The 17,760-nt window shown below is 49.6% G+C and overlaps 5 protein-coding genes across 5 annotated transcripts; 2 read left to right on the top strand and 3 right to left on the bottom strand.

The window, feature by feature from the left end:
• Window positions 1-4,106: 4,106 nt before the first annotated feature.
• N7539_004789 (DNA repair ATPase SMC5) lies at window positions 4,107-7,962 on the bottom strand (the record flags this gene model as incomplete). The annotated part of the gene is made up of 6 exons (XM_056934391.1): window positions 4,107-5,228; window positions 5,287-5,414; window positions 5,479-5,551; window positions 5,610-6,503; window positions 6,564-7,475; window positions 7,540-7,962. The coding sequence occupies 6 exons, from the start codon at window positions 7,960-7,962 to the stop codon at window positions 4,107-4,109; spliced, it is 3,552 nt and encodes a 1,183-aa protein (XP_056789585.1).
• Window positions 7,963-8,209: 247 nt separating this feature from the next.
• N7539_004788 (uncharacterized protein) lies at window positions 8,210-8,651 on the top strand (the record flags this gene model as incomplete). Its single annotated transcript, XM_056934390.1, has 2 exons — window positions 8,210-8,323; window positions 8,463-8,651. The coding sequence occupies 2 exons, from the start codon at window positions 8,210-8,212 to the stop codon at window positions 8,649-8,651; spliced, it is 303 nt and encodes a 100-aa protein (XP_056789584.1).
• Window positions 8,652-9,234: 583 nt separating this feature from the next.
• Window positions 9,235-11,339, bottom strand: N7539_004787 (ankyrin repeat and BTB/POZ domain protein; the record flags this gene model as incomplete). Its single annotated transcript, XM_056934389.1, has 3 exons — window positions 9,235-10,774; window positions 10,912-10,997; window positions 11,106-11,339. 3 exons carry the CDS (start codon window positions 11,337-11,339, stop codon window positions 9,235-9,237), a joined length of 1,860 nt encoding a protein of 619 aa, XP_056789583.1.
• An 801-nt stretch (window positions 11,340-12,140) lies between these two features.
• nimA (serine/threonine protein kinase nimA) lies at window positions 12,141-14,432 on the top strand (the record flags this gene model as incomplete). The annotated part of the gene is made up of 2 exons (XM_056934388.1): window positions 12,141-12,192; window positions 12,241-14,432. 2 exons carry the CDS (start codon window positions 12,141-12,143, stop codon window positions 14,430-14,432), a joined length of 2,244 nt encoding a protein of 747 aa, XP_056789582.1.
• Window positions 14,433-15,238: 806 nt separating this feature from the next.
• sidJ (putative siderophore biosynthesis lipase/esterase) lies at window positions 15,239-16,369 on the bottom strand (the record flags this gene model as incomplete). The annotated part of the gene is made up of 2 exons (XM_056934387.1): window positions 15,239-16,237; window positions 16,316-16,369. 2 exons carry the CDS (start codon window positions 16,367-16,369, stop codon window positions 15,239-15,241), a joined length of 1,053 nt encoding a protein of 350 aa, XP_056789581.1.
• Between the last annotated feature and the right edge of the window lie 1,391 nt (window positions 16,370-17,760).

The following is a 17,760-nucleotide window of genomic DNA, read 5'->3' as shown; positions in this document are numbered from 1 at the left end:
CGTACCAGCTCAGAGAGAAGTGTGTGATCTGCGGAGGCAGGCAGTGTGAGGAGTTGGAGCGCCTAGAGAGTGATACTAAGGTTCGTCCACGTCACAAACCCTCCTCTTGCTTGCATGGCTTTGGTTTCAGCCTTGGAACTTCAGCTTCAGGTCGAATACGTCCCCAGGTACACCACTGAACACAGTGAACATACAGCCATGCCATGTTCGAACTGTTGAGATGAGACCAATCTCCTTCCGCAAGAGTTTGCAAACAATGAGATACACTCATTTGAAGCGGTTCACTGAACAATCCAATCGCTACAGCTTCCAAAGGTACCAACCACTCCACTCGCACTTCAACGGTATCTATACTTGGTATCTACATTCCAGTGCGTGCATCACTGCCATGTAGAGCAGGTACCCCGTCGTACCGTCGCACAAACATTCGGAATAGTCCCGGGTTAAACGGCCTGCCTAAACGGGTCCAACCCCCGCTCGTCTCAATCGACGCTGCCGATCTCTCGGTTCAACAAATCTTGCGACTGTCATCTTTTGATAATCAATCTGGAAGGCGGGATCGGCAACTGCCCGCGGGACTTTTTCATCACTGTTGTCCCGAAACAGTTTAGTGTTGGACTGTCGCCGATCCCCTTCATTTTGATGTTGGCTGTGACCTCCACATCCACTCTATTCGAGACCGGATATGCCGATGGCAGACTTTGACTGCCGGAGGCTTACGTCTGGAAAGTGCAGATAGGTCTATTCTGGCCTAAGGTCAAGATAGCCTGGCATGTGAGAAATATCTCGGAGGTGTGCAACTTTTGTGATTGACCCTTATAACACCCGGTAAGGGACTACAAGTCTTTTCCAGCACGATGGATCGCCAAAGCTGGAAAGACTCTCTCAGAAACCGAGACAAAATATTCCGAGAGCTCATTGGCGAGACAAGATCTCCAGAAGGATCGAAAAGTCGGTTGCATCTACATCTCTCCTACCAGACGGTCATCATACCATCAATGTGGACATGCATATCCATATTCATAAGTCATGTGAGCTGGGAAATGCGTCGTCAATCGGAAATTCTCACTTAGACAGGGATCTTTTCGTATGATCTTGTTTTACTTCCAATTAGCTGGAGATCCGTATGGTAGACTCTCAGAGGACTTGATTCGAGAGATTTTGATAGCTCATCTCATTCAAGGCCAATGGCGACTACTCTGGGGGTTCTACGACCCTTCTTGCACAACAGGGCATGATGGACATACACTCTGACGGCTTGGTATTGTGCTGCTTGAATGGAATTCTTATGGTCTGTGTTTCCCTTCACCGGAGAAGAGGCATCAATCACTTCGCTCGTGGGCAATCATGGCCAGTGACTAGATATCATTCCAGTGGTGGACTGTCTCGTAGTCGAGAGCTCTCAGACCCCGAAGGGTTCATTATTGACTAGGTCTGCGCATTTTGATCTTTGGATACGTGCCTGGAAATAACAATGGGAAACCAAAAGACATTTGGGGCGCAGATGATGAGGTCTTGGCAGGAGTTATAGACATCAAGTCCCCCTCCGATATCATGTCAGGCGGAAGCCCGTTAGGTACCTACCTACTCGCCTGCAATTCCACACTGTTCTTCTTGAATAACTTTGGGAGACGGGAATGATACTACATATTTATCAAAGTTATTCATTGGTCCCTGCGTCCTCTCAAGCATAGGCACATTTCATATGAATAAGAAAATGAAACAGTTTTACCTTGAGGTAGCCATGAAAGTGCAGGATAGCAGGGAACATATGAAGGGATCAAATGAGGATCCTAAATTCTCAGACGTGCAGAATCCGACGCCCCGACTGCCCTATGAGGCATCATTCACTTAAGTCTCACATGAGAGATATAGTTGTCCCACTGTACAAGTGTACAGTGGTCTGGTAGCACGGAACCACGAACTCTGTACTCGGGTGGCGGGGGACCCTGGCCGTTGAGGAACGGAGATCTGCCCGTACTTTTCTTATTCTGACTCGATATACAATGACTGAGTAACTCCACTGTGCCTGTTCTTGTCCTTATCCAGGATGATGAAAGTTCCAAGCGGATCCAGTACCTACCCAAAGTGCAGCGTCAAGGACCATCCATTCTCGTCTCTCTGTGTTAGGGAGTCGATCAGATAGGTTTTGATGGTATTGATGGCAGGGGATACGTCATGACCAGCATACGCCCGGGGGATGATCTTGATGGTAGACCCTCGCTTAAATATGTGCTTGCGCGGCTCTCATTTACCAAGATGTGCGTTTTTCTCGCACAGCGACTCGGTGATCGGTCAATGCTCCCGAGTAGAGAACCTTGTTCAAATCTGCTTCCATCTGACTGGAAGAGCGGTGAATATTGAACAGACGAAGATGCAGACGCGGGAAACAGTTCATGAGTCCGGCATCCAGACAAGGCGGGCGGGTTGCATTACAGAATCGAGTGGTAGAAAAGCCATGGTCCTTGGCCCATGCAGCCTTGTGTCAATTGTCAACTACCAGTGGAACTCGTTATCGTAGAATTGAAGGAGAACCACCAAATGGCATTTTTTTAACATGACCACATGTAATGTACATGTGAAGGATAAACTACAGCCAATTCTTTCCATCTTTCCGTTGGCAGGGAAAGTAGAGAATCAGCAAGGTCTTCCGCCACGGGTATATCTCTAATTCCTAGGAATGATACTGTAGTACAGTAACTATACAATTGTAGAACCTGGAGACCCCAGAGAGAAAGAGCGACACCATACATCTAATTCAACACGCAGGTGAGATCAGTGTCGCTCTTTCGCTGCATCTCCACATGGATGCATCCAAAAGCATCTCTTAGAAAGACGCAAATCGATCTCGGCTCGACATGTGATCCTCCCGTCCGAGGCCGCGGCCGAAGTATTGTTGGTGGGAGAAAGTCTCTTATTCGACCACAGGTCGTGTCAGCTTACTAGGTGGGTAAGCAATATGCGCGACGGGATCAGATCATGTGGGCTTGACAGTCTGACTGGTAGTACGGCCTGTTGATGGCATGACCAAGAGACGACAAGTGTTCACTGATCGTCCGTCATACACTAGCCACGTCCGCTGCAGGTGAGCTGCAGCATGGATCGGTCACGGTATCTTTTGGAACGCACTTGGCTTGGCTGGATATCACCCCGGCCTTGTAGCTCGAGATATTGACATCTATGCAGATAAGAGAATCCCGAGAATAGAGGCTACTCTCCTTGCGAAATCTTCAAACGCGGTAGACACTTTATCTGTCTCTGTGGCATCAGAAAGGAAGCGAAAGAGGAAGCAGACCGAGCCACGGACTGTCCTCTTCCATAAGACAGGCACCCTGCCCAATTCAAGGTTGAGACCAGTAATTAGTGGTGTGCTCTTCTGTGGTTCGTGCGACTCATCAACACTGTATTATATGTGGTATTCAGGTAGATTTGCAGAAGCAGGATTTCGAAGCGCAGCTGCATCCTGCAGATTGTAACAGGATTTTCAGTCAGAGGTGGATTCGAAAAAGACTCCGCCTCTCTGACGACTTGCATGCGAAGGAAGTAAGTGCGCCATTGCAGGGGTTCGCGAAGAAGGTGAGAAGTGCGTGACTTAGCGCCAACTAGTAGTGTCCCTCGAGCCGCGTAGAGAAATTCTACGAAAATTCGGAATTGATTGGTCGCGGAAACGTCCGGCAAGCAGCCTGCATCACATCACTCACGTGTTGATCAAGATGGTGACCCCTACTGCTCAAGACGTGGAAATGACAAGCAAAGGTGCTATACTCATGGCACACAACTGTACAAGCTTGACTTTGACCTCGGGCGCCGTGCGCAAAGTGGCGGAAGCTCGAGCCATCAAGGCAGCTGTGCAGTGTACTTGCAACCTCCGAGTAAGAAGGTCCCCATCCAAAGGCACTGTCTTAAATAAAGCTTGGGGACTAGAGGTGGGCTCGTCTGATGAAATTGGTCATCGTCTGCAATTCTTCGCTTTCGCAACTAGATTGGGGTGGGTATTCGAAAAGAAAGAGATGTAAAAACCATGATGAAGAACACGATGAAAAATCGCCGTTCGGCAAGCGCTGAAGAACCAAGAAGAAACGGTAGAAAAGCCAGAATAAATCGCTTCAAGCGTACACGTCCACCCGGGAATGACCAGAACTGCCAGCAACGGCGCTCATCTTCTCGTTGATGGTCTTCATTTTGCGAATGGCTCGCCCAAAGTCGAGCTTGGCGTATTCCTCGGGCATGTGTTCGCCACTGTAGATGCAGAGCACTCGCATACCAGGTTTGTAAGACAGACCGCTGAGGAGCTTAGGGGTGATCAAAAAGTATTGGCCACCTCCGCCGCCGCCGACGGGCTGCCCATCTTTGTCAGTGATTCCCTCACTGTCGGTGTCGCAGGCAATGTCGACCAGGCGCCCGTGTACCATTCGTTCGTTGCGAGGATCCATGCCCTGGTTGATTTCGTCCACGACCCGGAAAGGCGATGCAGACAATGACTGAAGAGCCATCAGATAGAAGATTGTGCTGACGGCCCGTTCGCCACCGGATTGGCGGTGCGAGTCGAGAATTGAAAGTTGCTCATGTTCACGGAACTTCACATGAATTTGAATGGACCACTGGTCAAATTCGCTGCCACCAGATGCTCCATTTGGACCAGACTCAGCCTCGACCTTATCGAGACTTACCTGGCCAGCACAGCCAATGCGCGCGAACGAGTCGCCAAAGGCGTCACTGATCTTGGAGATCAGCGCATCTAGTCTGGGTTCCCATCGGTCGCGCACTTCCTTGATCGCTGCATCGAAATCCGCTAATTTAGAGCGGTAATCACTGAGTTTGCTTTCCAGTCTCTCGATCTGTTTCTCTCGATCCTCAAAGATCTTGATGAGATTACTGTTGCCACCCACGAACAGCTGCAGTTGCGCTTCCTGAGACTCGATATCGGCATTAAGACTGTCCAAAGTGTACGAAGCCTGATTCACCGTTTCAATGAGCGTCTCTGTACCGGGCCGCTCTTGGACCCTTTTGAGCGTCCTCTTCGCCTCGTTCAACATTTCGCGACCGCGTCTCTTGCGCTCCCGATAAAGATCACGAAGCCGGCTGACTTCTTGCGCCTTCTCAGCCAAAAGTCGAGTGATACCAGCATGTTTCTCTTCGAGCGTCTTGTGGTCGGAGCTTGCCTCCAAGTACCAAATTTCGATCTTCACAAGATCTTCGCAAGCCTGACGATAGGCATCGGCAGCATCCTAGGCCTTTTGTCAGCACAAATATAGCCAAGCTGCCAGATATCCTCATTAAACTTACAGCGTAGAGAACCGCTGCTTCGGCTTTTTGAACTGCTAGCTCATCCTGCTCATCACGGAACTTGGCGACGCTGTCTCGCATCTCGTCTAGCAACTTTTGAAGATTCTTGACTTGAGTTTCCTTTTGGCCTATTCAGTGGTTAGCATCTAAAAGCAAGCCAAATGGAGGGATTCAGACACAGCTTAAACTTACTGATGGTACCCGGAATGGCGAGCCATTCCGTATGAGCCGTTTGCCGTTGAGACTTCTCCTTCTCAATTGTGGCCTGGCGAAATGTGAGCTTCCTTTTCTGAAAAATTCTTGCTTTGCAAGTCGAAACGTACAATTGCTTCCGCGATCTCTTTGTTGGAATTCTGGAAACCCTGCATCCGTTCCCTGAATCTCCGAATTTGTTCCTCGGCTTCATTCTTTTCACGCGCCCAGTTGTCAATATTCTGCCGATGCCTTTCCTTGACGGACGTATCAATGGGTTGCGATGTCCAAATTTTAGCGGGCTGGATGGGCCTAACGCTCGTGGAGGAGGCGCTGTATTCTGCGCGGTAATTTGTTTGATACATCTGCGTCCCCGCAGTGAAGACAGTAACCTTTTTCTTGCGCAATGCATCAATCTCTGTCTGCTCACCATTGAACGAGCCAAGCATGACTGGGGTGCTGTTGAATCGATTTTCCAGGCAAAGCGAGGCAATCACAGCGTCCGGGCCCTTGATAAAATCCTTTGCCCACCCGTCGAACCCCAGTTGTTGCAGTTCTTCTTTAGGCATTGGAGGTTGAAGAGCCGGGTTGTCCAAGGACGGGCTTGTCTTCATCGTTATGTCATGGAACTTGAGCTGTCCCATCAAATGGTGTTGCAGAGTGCGGAAATCATTCTTTGTCTGGACTGTAAACGCAAGACAGTCGTTCCTGTTCAAAAGCGCTTCCACAGCATCGGCGTATCTAGGGTCGGTGATTGAACATGTCAATATGGGAGGTCCAATGACCGGTTTCTCAAATTTGTCTTGGTTTGACTCAACCCAACGATAAGCCTGCAAGGTTTCCGGAGAAATCGCCTGCAGCCGAGCTTCCTGTTTGCCAGTCTCCGAATCAAGGTTTGCAAGAGCAGCCTCAGCCTGCTGAATATTCTTGGATAGCTCTGCTAATTTCGCATGAACTGGGTCTCTTTCTTCCTTGAGCTCAGTAGCCTTCGTTTGAAGATCACGCTGAGCCAATCTTTTCTCCCTCTAGCGACAAGTGTCAGCGTCAACGCATTCCCAGACGCCATGTAGGGAAAGTCAACTTACCAGTTGCTCGTTGTAGTAGGAAGCATTGAAATCCACAGCTTCTTCCTCGTGCTGGCGCTTGAGCCTATTCACTTGCTGTTGAGCCTGGAGGATATCCGCTTTGTATTTCTGTGAGGTCCTCTTCTCAGTGGCAATCTTGCCATTCAATTCTTCCATCATGGTCTGTAGTTTTATGACCTCTTGTTCGCAGTTCAAAGCCACTGTAGCCAAACGCTGTACTTGCTGCTTGCGATGAGTCCTAACCTGACCAATCTGCTCGACATACGTCTGCTTCGATGTGACTGCATGCAGAGTAGGCTCCACTTCAGCTTTCAGTTGCTTCTCTTCTTCTTCGACTTGTGTTTTCTTCTGCGAAAGCTCTGCAAAATCCTTGTGATAATTCTTGTATTCCAGGAGTGGCCGGCAAAGCTCTAAGAGAGCAATTTTCTCTTGCGCTGCTGCCATTTGTCGCATATTTTCAACCTCTGCCCTTTGTGATTCTTGACGATCCTTCAGATTCGTCAGGTTTTCAATGTCACCACGATTCTCAATTTCCAACAGCTTTTGTTTCTGTCGAAGATCCTTGAGGTTTTTGTGCCAGACGGTCATTTCCGGCTCGGCCGCAGCTCTTAGGGTAGAATGAAGAAGCTCCACGGGGGAGAGCGCGGCGAATTCGGCAACTTTGTCTTGAGGGAGAAATTGACAAAGGTTATCCACTTGGATCGCAAAAGATTGTACCAAGCTCGCGACTTGCTTCGAACTTGCATGCTTCCCATTAATGGTGAACGAGCTTTTGTTACCGTCACGCTTGATTGTTCGGCAAATGATAGGATTCAAAGAGTACTTGGGTTGTCCTGAAAGCTCAATCTCAATTTTGGCTTCTGCACATCCATGCTTGACGAATTCTCCGAGGTCTTTGGCGCGTCCGAGGTGCTGCAAAAAAGAGCGGTGTTAGACAAACCAGCTGCGTTGATACCGAGGAAGTCGATAGTAGTACCTGAGGTCCCCAGCCAAGTCCTAGGCAAATCGCACAGACTAATGTACTCTTTCCCGTGCCATTTGGGCCAATGACCATATTCAGCTTCGGCCCAGGATGAAATTCAGCAGAGGTGTAGGTTACAAAGTTGGTGACTTTGATGCGCTTGATCGCTCCAGGTTTGTACCCTCCTGGGCCGATTCCACGGTGGGCTGTTGGCCGTCGCACAAGAACGTCTGTCATGTCAGACTCCGCACTTGCATCGCTATTCTCATCTTCGTTCTCGTCGTTTGAATTGTCATCTTCGTCAGAGCCATCCTCGGCGGTGCTCAAGCGGGGACGCTTGCTCTGGGATTCGGAAGCGGTGCCGTCAGAGGAATCATCATCGCTTGCATTTTCTGGTCCTTTTCGTGATCTTCGCCGAGGGACCGTACTGTGACCCATCGTTCGAGAAGGCATGTCCAGCTCTGGCGTGTGAGGTTTTGTCAAGACACCAAATATCAAGACTGCCGAAGACCTGTAGACCAGCACGAAAACGCGCGTGGCAGGTGGGGGCACGACGCGTCTTTGTCACGAACTCTTACCTATTATGGCAGGCGGTGAAATCGGAGATTCCAGAGAGACCAACCACTGGCATCAAGTCATGATATGGATTGACTGTCTCTTATTCCAGCGTTTTTTGTAGCTCAAGATGCCTTCTCCTCAGAATGTACGTCGGCTTGTCCTGACTGTCGCCGTCACATCGATTACGATCGCAAGCTCACTTTACGGCGCAGGGCTGAAGACAAACGAGGAAATTGCGGAAGTAAGCCTGTTCCCCGCACCCTAATGCAAGATGCTGTCAGGGTTGAAGTCCTCATTCAAAAGCTTGACATTGTGATATGTGGTGTCACCTTGCTTTCCGTCGCTATATTTGAGACTCACATATGACCTTCAATTGGCAGACCACACGAAAACGCCAAGAAGCCACTTTCGAGGAACAACTGGCAGCTCTCCAGAACATGCGCTCCAGCCTCACCTCCCGCAAAGGCCTTCTCGAGAAACAAATTCGAGAATTGGATGCAAAGATGGAGGAAAAGAAACAACGAGCCGTTTCGGGTAACATGAATGCGGAAGAACACAGTCGGCGCTGAAAGAGATCATATTGTTCGGATGCAAGAATTCGGATCGCTAAAGACGAATAAGCTGCCCATCTGTGGCTCGGATTTGTCTTTGCGTGCCGTTACAATAGTCCTACTCAATCAAATTCAGCGCCTGGACGCAAGACTTGAAGGAAGCTTGAATCGAAAGGGAGGTTCCCCCCCCGAACAGGGCCGGCCGCTTCCTCGGGACTGTCCAGGCAAGTTCAAACTAGGGCAATCCGGTGGTGGGACCCAGGTTTTCAGAATATATCAGACGAACTTCATGTTGAAAGTTTGTTTTGTGAACCTGGCGTTTATCTCAGCGATCGGTGTCATTCACGGAAATTTCGAGTCACGGCTCCCCAAATCATCTGTCGAGGATTCTGGCCACAACCGCTCACGAGAAGACATGTGTGCATATTTCACATCTATTCTTGTCTATAGCCGATGTATTTATATGCAGCATTGGCGTCCCAGATGATAGACGGCCAAAGGCTCAATAAGATACAAACAGAACAGATCCTGTCAGCCCGTCAATCTGTTAATCTGCACGCACTTAAATCCCAAGCACATAAAGAGGACGCAGACAACTAGATCATGCTTCCAAATTCAACCGTTCCAACAAGGCATCAAGCTTTTCCAGCAAGATTTGATAGTTCATTGCATCCTGCTCAAATTCGTCTTCAACGAGCGCTCCATCCAGTGTTCTGATCTCGCGAGTATGATTGTGAGACGCTTGAGTCTTTGCGATGGGGACGCCTGCCTCGGAACCCGTACTCGCGGCGTCGATTGCCTGCACTCCTTCTGTGATCTTGTCAACGCCTTCCGCAAGTACTTCGCCCTCGTCAGTTGCTGCAGGTGGTTGCTGTTGCTCATCCATCAACTCATCGAGGCCAGCATCATCGAACCGCTTTCTGAATCGCTCATTGAGGTAGAAGCGAATGTCATCCAAAAGCTCGATCGAGTCAGTCTCTTGGCGTGCCTGAATGCGATTGGCAGACTCTTCAATCAATTGTGCAAATTCTGGAGAATCAATGTGGGCTTCCAATCTGTAGGCGAGGAAGCGAGCAGCAAATTCCTCGAGCCGCTGCACCCGGGTCATCCACGCTGCCCTGATGATTGCATAAATGTCAATGTCGTCCTCGTCTTGGATACCTCGGGTTCGCGCCGCCTCGGCCTGTGAGACTCCACTACCCAATGTGCTGATGACCACCGCTGCCTTTGTCTTCAATTTTTCAATGAAGAGCATATCAGCTACGAAGAGAACATCGACAGCAACGTCGAGCGGAAACTCAGCCCGCTCGGTATACAAGAAGGTCAGGATAATTTCCAAGACATCCGGCGCGCAGTCCACAGATATGATGTGCAGATAGTCCGTCACTTGAGCTTCTCGGAAAGACGAAGTAAACATGGTCTGGAAAAACTCTGAACGAAGAAGCATCGCGCGATGGCATGGAAATAAGACCGACCTCGGAGATGCCTCTTGTACGCCCACCTCCTCATTCGACAGTTCATCTGCTCTTAAGAGAACGTCTGCGAAGATGGAATTTGAGCGGTTCCACTTGATTTCGTTGACCTGGGACGTCTTGACTGTGAGCTTGTTGCCAAGCACTTTTTTCCGGAACCATGATTCGAGCTGGTCGCGGCCTTTGCTCAGTTCTGTCGCTCTGCGTTGACGCGCACGTCGTCGATCTCCACTTTCCAAAAGGCTCTCCGTCAGACTCTCAAGTTCAAGCTGTTTAGCAATTTTGTCAATGCCGGTGAAGACCTCGGTCTCGGTGAAGCCTGTTCCGGGTCCACTTCGAAGTTCTCGAGGAGCTTCTCCCAGGTACAGATATCGAATTGCCGTCGCAAAAGCTTCTGGGGGGATCGTACTCGGTAGCTTCCATGTCGATATCTCCGGTGTCGCAGCAAGTTTCGATTGGAAGTAGGGCGAGCGGGCAGCCAATATGAACTTATGTAGTGCAATGTCTTGATCCACGACGGATATGGTGATGTCAGTTGTAGAAGGGTTTTCTCGCGTGAGGAGAGAGGCGACATGAGCAGCAAGTGGTTGCAGTGGGTCTGTCGATTTCGAGTAGTCGTATTCGAGTAGAAGATTTCGGATGCGGTCATTCAAAGCATTATATAGACATCTGTGCATCCCAGATGAAGTTCAATGGTTAGAATGGATCAGATTGAACCCGAAATGGATAGCATGTTGTGAGATCGAAGCTGGGACAAATTCCATTCCATCCAAGTTCAAAGAGTGCTTTCATTCGCCCATTCATACCGTTCGCCTTGAAAGGTGTCGCGCTCGCAAAGTGCGCCCGATTCAAGTAGAAGTTGTGCTACTTCGTAGTGTCCACATAAACTGGCCTGTTTGGTAATATATATTGGTCATCGTGCAATTGGAACGTTAGATGATGGACTGTTTCGCACAATGGTAGGACCAAAGCAATCTATATGCTTTCACGGAAAACATACCAGAATCAAGGGCGTATAGTCATACGAGTCGCGTGCGTTCACGTTCACGCCCTCAGTAATCTTCTCCTGGCAGACTTTGAGATCACCCCTCCGGCAAGCACTGCATAGCTCACGGAACGGTTCACTTAGATCCAATGGGTTGTCATCCTTAATTGTACCTTCCTTGATGAGCTTTTTCTCATTATGCAGGCTGATCTCAAGTTGATCTTTGCGTAATATAGTCCTTTCAGCCATTTTTTCCTGAGATTATGTACGAACAAATACTGAATTGCCACCTTGGCCAAGGAAATTAGTAGGCGAAAGGTAGACTAACTGGCTTATCGATAAATCATGTGACGTCAATCAGGATAGATGACTTAGTGTCAAGGCAACAATAGGGCCACTCAGGGCCTGGTGTGTGCATGGAATCGTTCGAGAACCGTAACCAAATTTGGATAGCTGAGTGGTAGGACAATTTAGAAAAAATACTGGTAGGATACTGGCTTCGTTAGCAGGTGACATCATGGGATGGCACTATGTTCTCGCATCACTACTAGTACGATTTACTTGATCTTCGATGCTAACAAGTCCAAAGGTGCAGTCCAGATTTAATTTTCGGCGAGAGACGGGATCAATCAAGAGCTCCGGCTGGGTGACATAATCCCCCACGTATCCTAAGGTACTCCTAGCCTCCTGGGTAGCTCGGCGGGCGGTCAGAGGCGTGGGTGTGGGGCAGACCCATGACTAAGTGAGGTCAGAGGCGGTAAAGCGGCCATGCAAGCGGATGTGACCGCCTTCTGTAAACAGACTAGCTTTTGTTGGTTCGTTGCCGTGCAACGGAGCACCCAAACACCGACTCGACGATCGCTGGACCTCGAACCTTGAGCCCGTCTTCAACTTTTCATTCCACCAATTCCTCGGTCAACTTTACTAACAACACAGACACATCACATCCAATCACCCGCTCATTGCGCTTGATGAGACCGACTCATCGGTATTTTCAGCGCCTATTCACCAATCCGTGACCCCATCTGCCAGGAGCAGCCATCTGCAGCCATGGCTATCGCTTTGGCCGAAGCCGACAAATATGAGATTCTGGAGAAGATTGGTAAATTTTGATCAGCAAAAGCACTTTGGAGATCTAATAACTAATCAGAAGCGATTGTCACAGGTTGCGGTTCGTTTGGCATTATTCGGAAAGTCAAGAGGAAGTCCGACGGCTTTGTGAGTATTGACGGCCTCGAAACTCCTCATGCGCATGGCGCTAATCTGCCACAGATCCTTTGTCGCAAGGAGATCAATTACATCAAGATGTCACAAAAGGAGCGTGAACAGCTCACAGCAGAGTTCAACATCTTGAGCTCCCTGCGGCATCCGAATATTGTCGCATACTATCACCGCGAGCACCTCAAAGCGAGCCAAGACCTGTACCTGTACATGGAGTACTGTGGTGGCGGAGATCTGAGTATGGTCATCAAAAACCTCAAGAAGGCGAATAAGCTGGCCGAAGAGGAATTCGTCTGGCGCATCTTGTCGCAACTCGTTACTGCCCTCTATCGATGCCACTATGGATCGGATGCTGCCGAAGTCGGGTCAAATATTCTCGGAGCACCGCCCAAACCATCTGGCCTGAAGGGAAAGCAGGGATCGGTGACAATCCTGCACCGAGATCTCAAACCAGAGAACATCTTTCTCGGCAGCGATAACACAGTCAAGCTTGGCGACTTCGGGCTCTCCAAGCAGATGCAATCTCATGACTTCGCATCTACCTATGTTGGCACGCCTTTCTACATGTCCCCAGAGATCTGCGCAGCAGAAAAATACACTCTGCGATCCGATATCTGGGCGGTCGGATGCATCATGTACGAGCTTTGTGCGAAAGAACCACCCTTCAATGCTCGCACCCATATCCAATTGGTGCAGAAGATTCGCGACGGCAAATTCGCTCCACTGCCGGACTACTACTCGCCTGAGCTCAAGAATGTCATCAGCAGCTGTCTGCGAGTCAATCCCGATAATCGTCCGGATACCGCCGCCCTCATCAATCTTCCTATTATCCGCCTCATGCGCAAGGAAAAAGAAGTCGTTGACCTTGGTAAAACACTGCGTCGACGGGAGGAGATGGCGGTCCAGAGAGTTCGCGAAATGGAGCAAAAACTGGCAAACGTGGAGAAAGATAAGCAACTGTTCAAAATGGACATTGAGAACACTGTCAGAAGAGAATGGGAAGTGAAGGCTCGGTTGGAGATTGATCGACAAGTTCAGAGCGAGTTGGACCGGCTTCGAAAACGCTTTGAAGCCGAGGTTCAAGATCGTGTTGCTATTGAGGTGGAGAAACACCGAAAGAATGGTGACGTACGTGAGGATCTCTTTCGTTCGAGCCTCCGTGGTTCGGACACGAGCTCTGGTGCATCATCACGAACAGGCGGCCGTGATTCCCACTCCTCCGGCGTCGTGACTGACGACTCAGACGTTCCTTCGAGCACCGACATCAGTCAGTTATCTCTCGAATCGCCAGTCAGTAATAACCGGAAACCGAGGAAAGAGGCACGCACACCACTTTGTCGCTCGAAGACTGTCGTCGAGTCCCCTCAAGATGTGCAGATGGCTGAGCCTTCCCCAATTTCAATCGCTTCACTTTCACTTTCACCTCGTCGTACGTCTGGCTCGGGTACTTCTCGCAATATTTTTGCTGAAGCCGAGCGTCAGAAAGCCAAGTGGGAGCCCACGCTTGCCTATTCTGACGATGAGGACGACACTCCTGACCTTCCGTCACCGACTCGTCCCAAGGTCAAGCCCGACCCATTCAAGGCGCCTCCTCGTCCCCTATTGCGCCAGAACACTGCTGCTCTTATGCAGAAACTAAGCTCCCAGCCACCACTTTTCCCCTCTGGTGCCTCCCGACTACCTCAGGTCGCTGGCGCATCAAATCCAGTTCAGCCTGACACTCGTCCGAATGTATCAGACGGTCGCGCCAGGTCACCACATCGCCGACTTTCCAAAATCCCCTCATCAGCTAATCTTGCCGCCGACGCATCTCCGACACGCAAGAGCTCAGTCAAGCAATCCTGTTCCAAATCGAACAACGTCGGTGGCGATGAGATGTTCAAAGCCGTCATGCAACGCAACATGGGTGGTCGGACCTTGGTCGAACTCGCTCAAGCTCGAGCCGGCGGTCGACCTGTGGACGAATTCAAGCGATGTGCAAGCGATTCCCGGGCTACTGGTCAAAGCTCTAGTATGAAGTTATCCGAGCGTGACCCCCCAGCTGTGTGGGATCCTGAGCGTGACGAAATGCCCAGTCCTTTCCTCGCACGCGGCAAGAAGATCATTCGCAACCTTAGGTGACCAGCTGGGCCTCCATGAACTCGTTCTTTCCTTCTTTTCACTTTTTCATCTAGGAGCGAACTTTTCTTTCTTCATCTTGCACTGGCGTTGAGGTTCACATATCCTGGAAAGAGATTCCCCTGTCTGCTTGCCGACACCGTCACCCGTGCATTTTCATCGGATTCTTACGCATAATGCTGTTTCATACATTTCACGGAGTTCGTATCACCCTGTTTGCTGACCTTGCCACTGAAGTTGCGAGCGTCATTGTCTCGAGCTTGTCTGTTACTCCCTCGGCAAAATCTGCCCTTGTCACTTTGACTCCCAACCTCCCCCCCTTTTTTCCTTTGTAACGCCGACATGTCCGCCCCTTTTGTCAATTTAGTATCGAGGAGGAGGAGTTTCTTGTACATTGACTGTTCTGGTTCAGATATTCATTGGTAGAGGTCTCTACACGCTAATTGAAGCTCTGGACATCGTCACCTTTGTTCATCCCATCTGTCTCCCATGTGCGTGCGTACTTGCTACAAGGCTCTTCAACAAACCTGGCTATATGGCAGGTGATGATTGATGGAATTAGACCGGGAAGTCTACTCATGTTGTCGAGTGGCCTGTAAAGGACTAGGGCCTCCGTGTCCTACTAGATACAATGTCTCCAAACCGCTTGCGTGCAGTGTGTACATAGGTCCACAGGTGGAATGCTACGAGCTCCCAGCACGTCGACTGAGGAGAGTCCTCATTTTTGCATATTGAAAAGCTTTGTGCTTTAATTGCATTACTAACTTATGCCCTTTACACGAACTAAGTTCTCTTGCAGTGGTATATAATCAAACTGTCTCTGCAGACCGCAGATATCCAAGGACCTTCTCCACGAGAATTTCTCTAGCCTGAGCTTGGTTGTCGTTGCTCAGGGCGTGCGAAGCACCAGGGATTATAGCGCTGTATTTTTGGTCCCAGATCTCATGCTTGCCGTCGTGATCTGTCACGGCCTGCCATAGCGACATCAATTCCTTCTTGTCGACCCATTCAGGAACGGCCTGATCCGCCCCAGAAAACAAGACCATCAACTGATGCTTCAGTAATCCTCGCTGGTGGATCATTCCAAATGTGGTCTTGAGATGCTCGTCACTGAGATCGGAACTGAACAGGTCATCTTCCCCAGGTGATTGGGGGCTATCGGGACTTATCAAGCTAAGCAATCTTCGACAACTGATCGGGGTGTCTGCAGGGTAGATATAAGAGGTCATTGACAAGGGGAGAAGAGTGTCTTGGCTTTCGCCCCGGGCAACTGTTTTCTTTGCCATGGACACAAGTTGCTCGTATACGGGCCGAATTTCGTCGCCCGACTTCCCTCCAATCCCTTCGCTCAGTACCCACTGCACAGCCTCGCGATCGGATATCGGTGCTTGCATGATCGCGCCATCTAGCGGTATCCGCAGTGCATGCTCGAGATATGGATCGAAGGAGGGCACACTCGTGTGGGGATTGGGACGATGTAAGTAATGCATCACGCATTGACCTCCAGTTGAGTGTCCCATGAGCACGATCTTGCCGTTTCCAAACTTCTCGGACTTGTACTCCTTGATGTATTTCAAACATTGGGCAATTTCGTCCGTGTCTCGATCCAAATGACCAAGGCCCCATGATTGATAAGAGGAAGTCAAAGTTAGGGTAAACAGCGACCACTCTGTCGGTTGAAGCGCGCGAACGAGATCGCACATATATGAGGTAGTTGCGAGGCCGTCTCCGAGGCCACCCACGAAAAGGATGCTGTGAGGTTGGCGCGGAGCAGTGGAAGCATATTCAAAGGTGACCAGGGTCTCAGTCTATGAGGAGAATGTCAGTCGCGGCCAAGGTTACCACCTAGCAGCTTTGCATTGCTGCGAGAGAAGTAAGACACTAACATAATGATGTAAAATTCCCGGAAGACCGCCTTTTGGCCAGAATTTGGAATACATAGTGTCGAATCAGGACACGACAGTAGACTCGAACCGACACGATCGTGGTAGTTTGAGGCGTCTCACAAGCAAAGATATGTGGGCGATGACCGAGTGACAGCTGGCACGCCTAACACAATCTTGTTGCGTTCCGAACCAGTCGATAGGCTTAAGGCACCTGCAGCTAAGCCACGGTCAAACTCGCTTATGTCTTGCCCGGGGAGACTGAGTTATGTCACGGAAAACTCCGGCAGGTCTTCGACCGGACGTCTCCACGCCATCACACGCAGACGCGTCGAACATCGCCAAGGCCTCATCTTGGTGGTCCCGAGTTCGCAGGCTGGGACACATTGTTCGCCGGTCAGCCGAGATGCCAAGCGCCGAATCTTTCCAAACCCAGCAACATGCTGACCCCTCCTCAGTGGGGACTCGAAACACACGGCGGATTATCAGATGGGAGAAAAATTTATCAATCAGCCCGCATGTTCTCCCGAGATACACGACTAGTGATGTGGAGGCGTACTGTAAATACACGTACAGTTATCTGTATAGTACGCGCCGTGAAATTTGGATGATACAGAAATCTGATACAGTACTCTCCATGCGTAGGACGTATTTCGTAACTTCGTACTAATATGTATGAAAACCGCGTAATATGTGTCGGACTTCTCGTCATCGTCGTCGAGTCTTACTCTCCAATTTTCAATGATGTACTTCATACATCAAATACGGGCTCGTAATATACATCCAGTTACATTATCGCCCGAACAGAGTGTCACGCCAAAATTATTACCAAGTATCTCAGATATGAACATACCTGGGCCCCTATGAACCTGCAAGCATGCGTGGGAAAGACATTTTGACTGAAAGTATGGTTTACTTCGGTTTTCTTGAGAATCGAAGCTCCTTCGCCCAGATCTACTGTGCTATGAGTAATATAAGTGCGTGTGAAATCTTGAACTCTCCGTAATCGAGAGCTCGAGGTCACGTGTCGCGTATGGTATGATCAGCCCCTTCGATGATCTGATAAGATCGTTACTTGCAGAAAACGAGATCTGATAAGATTTTTTTCCCCATGCGCATCAATACATAGTAAGACGCTTAGTAGAAAGTTGCAAACGAGAGGACGGGGAAACCCAGATTTTGGGTAAGCTCCTCGCAATTTTCATGTGACTATTCTGAGTCAAGTATGAGCCAAGTTTGGCTCAAACGGGGCTCGTGTGTAACACTGTCTCTCAGATAATTACTGTACTTCCGCTATTTGCTCAATTCGAGCTTGATGAAAACGTTGTCATGAGGTATAGCCAGGTAAATTGTAGTCTACCACTCGGGCATGCCTGACCGAGTGAAGCATCATCTTATGACCACTGATCCCTTTGCCATTCTCAATTCACCAGGAAGCGTTTGTGAGT

Source organism: Penicillium diatomitis (assembly GCF_028827545.1).
Source record: "Penicillium diatomitis strain IBT 30728 chromosome Unknown utg000005l_segment0_segment0, whole genome shotgun sequence".
Classification (NCBI taxonomy): Eukaryota; Fungi; Ascomycota; class Eurotiomycetes; order Eurotiales; family Aspergillaceae; genus Penicillium; species Penicillium diatomitis.
Note: the sequence above shows the minus strand (reverse complement) of the source record. Positions and strands in the feature narration are given on the sequence as shown.